The sequence below is a fragment of the Muntiacus reevesi genome, chromosome 18, assembly GCF_963930625.1.
Source record: "Muntiacus reevesi chromosome 18, mMunRee1.1, whole genome shotgun sequence".
Lineage (NCBI taxonomy): Eukaryota > Metazoa > Chordata > Mammalia > Artiodactyla > Cervidae > Muntiacus > Muntiacus reevesi.
In genome coordinates, this window is record NC_089266.1 from 24,520,631 (window position 1) to 24,527,582 (window position 6,952).

The 6,952-nt window shown below is 56.2% G+C and overlaps 2 protein-coding genes across 2 annotated transcripts in view; both read right to left on the minus strand.

Annotated features, from left to right (window-relative positions):
- The window catches only part of HOXB8 (homeobox B8), a 12,955-nt gene extending 7,516 nt beyond the window's left edge, over positions 1-5,439 (minus strand). Inside the window, exon 1 of the mRNA XM_065909801.1 lies at positions 5,342-5,439. The gene's annotated coding sequence lies outside the window, so the exon portion shown is untranslated. The remainder of the gene's footprint in view (positions 1-5,341) is intronic.
- On the minus strand, positions 882-5,952 carry HOXB9 (homeobox B9). The gene is made up of 2 exons (XM_065909805.1): positions 5,342-5,952; positions 882-2,692 (listed from the first exon to the last, which is right to left on the minus strand). Exons 1-2 carry the CDS (start codon positions 5,856-5,858, stop codon positions 2,457-2,459), a joined length of 753 nt encoding a protein of 250 aa, XP_065765877.1. The 5' UTR covers positions 5,859-5,952; the 3' UTR covers positions 882-2,456.
- Positions 5,953-6,952: the final 1,000 nt, after the last annotated feature.

Here is a 6,952-nt window from a genome sequence, read left to right on the forward strand (position 1 = left end):
TTTGAAACCGAATTTAGTTTTGGGGTCCGATGGGGAAGGGATTCCCACCCCCTGCCCCGCCTCAACCATTTCTGTTCGACACACAACCGTCTCTCCCAGCCTGTAGGAGCTGCCTCCCCAGGCCCCACTCCCACCAAACTCCACCCGCGTTACACCAAGGCTGCTACCCCGAGACTCAGATTGGAGCCTCAGACTCCAGGTGGGGATTGGAAACCTGGGGTTCACTCTTTTTGAAGGGTGGAAGCAGCCTGGCCTTGCAGAGGCCTCTGTTTGCATCCTGTCCCTCCGCTGCAGGGAATAGCAGAAAGAAGTTACTGCTCTCTTCACTTGCGTGACATTTTCAAGTGGCCAAACCAAGGTGCCTTTCTCAGCCAGCTGAGAGAGGACCTGCTTCCAGGTGTGACAGGGCAACCTTGCCTTTCCTCTGGCTCTGGAGGTGGTGGGGAAGTCTCAAGTGTAACTTAAGAGGAAGGTCTCATTGCTTCCTGCAGACCCAGTCCCCATCTCTAATCTTTCTTTCCTTTTCTTCCCCTTCAGTCTCCCAGCCCTCCTGTTGGAAGGTTCTTCTCAGTTTAAGCAGAGGTCTCGGGTCCAGACCAGCCCTCAGCTCCTGCAGGAAGCTTACCCTACAAGGTCTAAGGAGAAATCTCTTGGGCACAGGACTTTCTCTTTTTTTTCCAAGCCACCCTCTTGAAACTAGCACCTCTACTTCTGGCCAGGTGAGGAGAGCCCACACAGAATGACACACGAGAGGCTTATTGTCTAGAGTGATATATATTTTTTGTTCTTTTTCTGGGTTTTTTTTTCTTCCAAAACAATCAGAGCTCTAAGCCCCTCACCCTCCCCACTCCCACCCACAACCCTCCCTTGTAAGTGACAACTGAAAACAGGCGAGACAATCACCCCCAAAGAAATCACAAGACACAGCACAATTTCACGACTGCCACCGACGAAGCAAAAAACGTTCTACTGGAATGTCCCCTTGCAGGGTCGGGAGAAGCAGGAGCCAGAGTCTATGAATTGGGGTGGGGGGTGGAAAGGTGGGGGAGCAGGGGGAGGAAGGAAGCAGAGAGGAAGCCCTAGTCTAATGCTTAGGTGCGATTTCGGCCTCTTTCCTTAGCAAGCGGGACTGCTCCCCAGAAGCGTGTGCGCGCAGGTCGCCATCCAGGCGGGTCTCTGCGCTTCTGCGCTGAAGCGGCAGCTGCCAAGCCCGAGGCTCCTCCGCAGGGGTCGGACTGGGCAGGACTGGAGGAGTAAGTCAAGCTCCCGCGAGCCCAGAGTTTTTGCTCCTCCCTGTCATCCACGACTTGCTCTGGAGAGGAGCCCGGGAATCGATGCACAATAAATTCTCCATCGGGTTCTCCTGACCTGGCTTTCCCGCCCAAGGAGGAGGAGAGCTAGCAGAGGATGCAGGGTGGAAGGGGGGTTTCTACAAGGGCGACTTGACTCGCTGGTGCAAGGTGGACTGGCCGAACAGAGTTGATTTCAGAGCTGGGGAGGATGCAGAAGAATGCAGCAGGGCCGATGTCAAGCAAGAGAAGCCACAGTCTCTGTCAAGCAGGGCACAGATGAACGGGAGGATGACACTGTCAAGGCTTATGACCCACGATCTGACCTCCTTTTGTTGGAAGGATAGGAAAACAACATGCAGAATTAAACATTTCCTGCAGCAAAACGTGTGTATGTGGACTACTTTCATAAAACCTAAGAGACTCTCGTAAGACCACCGCTGCCTTTCCTTGCCCTTTGTAGCCCACCAGCTGGGGAACTGAGTTTATCCCATTTGGCCTTGAGTCCATGCCTGGGCATAGTTAAGGATTCCATGGGGGTGGTGTTGTGATGCTGGGCCCCTTGAACAGCGCCTCATTCAGGAATGTGTCTCAAGACATCTTCTTGGTGTGTATTGCTTTAGGGGTAGATCCTGGACTTTCCTGACAGTCGAGGGGCTATTCTGCCAGATGTGGGGTGTGATAGCACTTGGGGTGTCACTCTGAGTGTTGACTGTGGGCTTTTCCCATTGTTACTGTGAGCTCCAGGCTTCATGCAGGCGGGCATCTGTTGGGCTGTGTGCAGTTGGAGTGTCCCCGGGTGACTTTGGGATAGTTGTGTGGGAAGGAACAGGCAGGTTGGAAGTGAGGAACTGGGGTTGACCAGAAAAATTAGGAGGGTTCTTAGGGACTCTATTAGGGGTTGCCTTTCCTTGTGGCCCATCACCTTCTTAGGAATCAACTACATCTACCTTCTAAATCAATAAAAACTCCTCCTGAGACCCAGGGAGAAGAGAAGGACAGGTGAGGGCAAAGGAAAGGAGAGAGCCTCTAGATACAGAAAAGGACTTTGAAGAGAAAGATCCCCTTCCCCATTCACTTGAAAACATCCCAGACAGCACTGGCTCTGCAGCCATCACTTATAAATAAGTGTGAGATGGAGAAGGGGTGGGGTGGGCAGGGGAATCTTTACTCTTTGCCCTGTTCCTTATTCATTTTCTTCATTTTCATCCGCCGGTTCTGAAACCAGATTTTGACTTGTCTCTCACTCAGATTGAGGAGTCTGGCCACTTCGTGCCTACGGTCCCTGGTGAGGTACATATTGAACAGAAACTCCTTCTCTAGCTCCAGCGTCTGGTATTTGGTGTAGGGACAGCGCTTTTTCCGGGAAGAGCGAGCGTGCAGCCAGTTGGCGGAGGGGTTGGCTGAAAGAGAAGCAGCGATAGAATCAAAGAAAAGAAAGGGGGTGAAGGGCCCCTGTGTTCTCCTTCCAAGAGGGTGCCCCTTTGGTCTCCACTCCCCATTTTTATTAGAGAAAGGGCCACCTGGGCCTTCAGCTCCCAGAAAGGGTCTCAGAGATGGGCCAGTAGTTGCTATAGATACCTCCAGGTGAGAGAGTTTTGGACAGGATAAAGCCAAACCTGTGCCAGGCATCCCACAACTTCCAAAGCTTTGCCTGCCCCAGGCCCCCTCTGAGTCTCTTTCTCGGCTTGGGTCAGAACTGGTTAGGATTCAGGTCAGAGCCCAGCCTGGCTAACGCCCCCTCCCCCACCAGCTCTACAAGACTAACGAGGTGGCTAGCTGACAAGAGTACTGGCTCTAAGTCTGAGAGGTAAGAGGAAGTCCGAGCTGGCGGAGAGGAGAGTGGCTTCTGCTCAGCCAAACTGAGGGAGCTCCTGGCCCTCCAGTCCAGTTGAGTGCTCCCTCCTGTCTTGATCACAAGCTTGGGTCTCTTGGCCACATGGCAGCAGGCATATGTGTCTATGTGATATCTCACCACCCACCCCCCTCAACACCACACACCACAAATATGGTTTGCATTTTGAGACGCAAACATTCAGCACACTCCAATTCACATCCAACCCAATTACAACCATTTATCACCTCCAGTCTGTGGACAAGAGAGCGCTGGGGGCTCACAGATAACTTATGATTGCAATAGTCTCGTTTCCGCTCCTGCTCATCTCGCAGTTTGGTTAAAGCAAGTTCAGGGAAATTGGGAAGCAAGATTGCTCCAGTCCCAAGGTGGAGAGCCATGGATCATGTGAGGGTAACAGAAGTCCATCACAGCACACCTAAATCCAACTGGCTCCACCCGGTGAGAGGGGACAGAGAAAGGGGTGATTGAGGGGAAGTGGGGGATAAACAGGAAACAAAAATATATACAGGCTTCTCTTCTCCTTACCCCTGAACTCAGAAAAGTTGCCAAATAAAGCAGAGTTTAATTAAAAATAGCAGCCACCCTCTGCTAGATTCCTTCACCCCAAATGAAAAGCACTGAATATTTTTTTAAAGTTATACTAATCTGGTTCATCCTACACTAAGTACCCTGTCTTACCAACTTGCAGTGCTATTTCCTTAATGTGATTGCCTGGGATGGGACCCGCAGCCACATTAAATATGAAAGAGGAAAAAAAAAAACTGTTAATAATTGATCCTAGCCAAACTGCTGCCTTGCAATAATGGACTTTCCAGGCAGAGTTTGGGGGCCTGGAGTGGGGGGGGGGGGTCTGCTTGGATGTGAGCAGGGAGGCTTTGGGAAGAGCCGTGTGTTACCAAAATGTCAGCTCTTGTGATCCCACCTGGCAGGTTGGGAGAAGTGACCTGAGGGAGTAGGGCAGCTCTCTTTCCTCCAACAGGCAATACACCCCCAAAGGACCCATGGGCCACTCTAATAGTGGGAAATGCGGCAGGGCAAGCAGAGACTTAAAAAATCTGACCCTCACTCTTGAAAAAGAGTAAGGGGTGAGGACTTGTCCCCACCAGCCTGCAGGTTATTGTTTGGGGCCTAAGAGCTCCGACAAACTTGCCCTTCTCAGCCTTAAAAAACGAAAAATCCGAGACTCTTTCTGATCCCCTTAGGGAGCAGCACCTCCTGGAAATTAGTCAGACTGGGGTTCCTGGAGGGGGTGCATTTGGAGGGGTGGGAGACGGTGAGAAACTACCTTCCGAAGATAAAGTTCTCCGCCTCTCCGCAAGCCTCTCTTCCCCCCACCCTTCCTCTCCCCAGGGTCCTTTCGGGATCTCTCTCCACGCCGCGGGTCGGCCCTGAAGTTCGGAAGCGATTCCTCGACTCCCCGCGAGGCGGACAGCTCCGGCTGGGCTAGGGAGCCCTGCGGAGAGCAGCGGGAACCTCAGGAAAGGAAGCGGCAACCCGGGCGAGGATGCCAAAGGAGGGGAGGGGGCGACCGGAGGGAAGGCTCCTGGGGAGGGGCCGGCGCATCCCGGGAGGGGGCTCAGTCTCTGGGTCCTGGGCTTCCCCCGCCCCTCCCGGCGCCGGCTGCGGACCCTGAGCGGCTACTGAGCGAGATCTGCTAGGAACAATCCTCCGCCAAGCTGTTGCATCGCAAATAAAATCCTAATGAGCCCCCTCCCACTTCCCCTTGGCCGGCTTTTACGGTGTGCGCGTGGCGCGGGGAGCCCTGCCAGCCGTACAGGGCCCGGCTTCCCGGCGCGCTCCCGCCCTGGCCCGCTCGGCTCTCGGCCTCGCCGGCTGCCTCCCCGGCCCCGCCAGCTCCTCTCCCAGCCGGCGGTCGTCGGTCTCTTCCCAGGCTTTCGGCCCAGGCCTCCGGGGGCGTGGGGGAAGGGAGGCCGAGAGAGCGGCGAGCTGGTCCCAGCGCCCCGGGTTCCCGCTGGACTTGACAGAGTGGGACGGCGCGCCTCCGGCGGCCTCAGCCTCCCTTTCTGGGGCACCCGGCTGCCTCCCTTCCTTCCTCCGTCTTCCCTCCGCCCTCGCCTGCTCTCCGGCCATCGCCGCGGTTTCCCTTCACATTGTCCGCAGTTTATTGCCTCTCCCCTCCCCTCCCCCTCGCCTGGCCTTCGGCCTGGGTATTTCCTCACTTTTTATAACTTACTTTGATCCGGCCTCTCTTTGTCCTCGCTTCCTTCGCAAATTTTATTGTCCCCGTAGCCGGGCCTTTGATTAGACAGGACGGCCTCCCTGCCCGCCGAAGTTTCCAAACTGTACTCGGGCGTGCCCTGCTTCAGGAGCTCCCCAGGCGCGCCCAGCAGCGGCTCCGCCTTCACAGCCGCCTGGCCCTGCCCCGGAGCAGCTTCGCCGCGCGGCGCCGGCTCCAGCCAGGTGCGGAGGTACCTGCTCTCGGCCGGCGGGACGCCCTGGGGCTGGATGTAGGGGTGGTAGACGGACGGCAGGCTTCCGGACGCGTGCGGGCTCAGCGGCGCCCAGGATGCGCCGAACACCGGCGCTTTGGGCTGGAAGCTGCACGAGGGGAACTCCAGGTGCTCCGCGTGGCCCGGCTGCCGGGGGCTCGCGTACTGGCCGGAAGGAAACTTGGCTGGAGGCGCGTCCTCACTCTCGTGACTTATGATCGAGTCGACATAATAGCTGCTAAGCGTCCCAGAAATGGACATTCTCAGACATTATCCGGGCGCTCGCAGGGGGAAGGGAATCGCTCGCGCGCGGCGCTCAAGCCGGGAGAGGTGGCACCCGGACCGGTGTGAGGGCTTTCGGACGCGACCCCCCCCAACCCCCCACCCTCCCACCCCCACCCCCTGCTCAACTTCTCAGCCAACAAAGTACAGTGGAGCAGCCCGGCTCAGCGCTCCTTGCGAAATGATTGGTCAAAGTTTTTCCGACTGCCTGATAAAGCGTCAGCTCCGACATAAATCAATCGGGCGAGGGGGCTGCGCTCTCGCTGTCAAACGTCCGCACCGCATTCCATATCGAGGATGGATTGTTTTATGCTGATGCAATGTGCTACCACGTCAGGGCTCCGGCGGCCACGCAACCTCAGCCCAAGCTGCCAGCCGCCCGCCCCCCACGCCCCCACCCCCGCTTTTGCAGGAAGGGGGGCAGTTCTCGACGTGGGGCGGCGGGGGCGGAGGAGAGGCGGAGGGAAAGCAGCGGGCTGCCTCGGGAGGGACGCTGGCTGTGGAGCCCTCTCCCCAGGCGGGTCCGAGAGGGAGCGCCGGACACAGGGAGGGAGAGAGCCCCTGCCAGGGGAGCGGCCCGGGGCGTAATTAAAGAAAGAGGAGGTGGTCCCGGCCCCTTCACAAACACACCTCCACTCCACCCCGCCGGCCCTCGTTTCCTTTTCTCAGTCCCTTGACGCAATATGTTTATTAAACAATAGCGCGGGAGCAAGCCACTGGAGATGAAGGAAAGGGGATGGGGCATTAGTTGGGATTTTATAGGAGGGGACTCTGTATCTAGTTTGGGAGGTTTGTAGGCCTGGGACTTGCTCCTGACCCCTCAGTAGCTGAGGGAGGAGAGAAGGGAATAAAAGGGCCTGAGTGTCCAAAGATCCTGTCCTAAAATCTAGCTGTCTTGAAATTAGAGCCCGTATGAAGTTAAAGCGATTCATTAGGCAGGCCCTGGAAAGTTGAGCCTCCTAAAGAGTCTAGTACAACGAGTCAAAGCTCCTTTAAATTTCTTGGGCCTCTCTCTGGCCTTGGTCAGAGGTGCACAGCTGTTTCTCCTTTTCCCCACTGAATAACAGACCCTT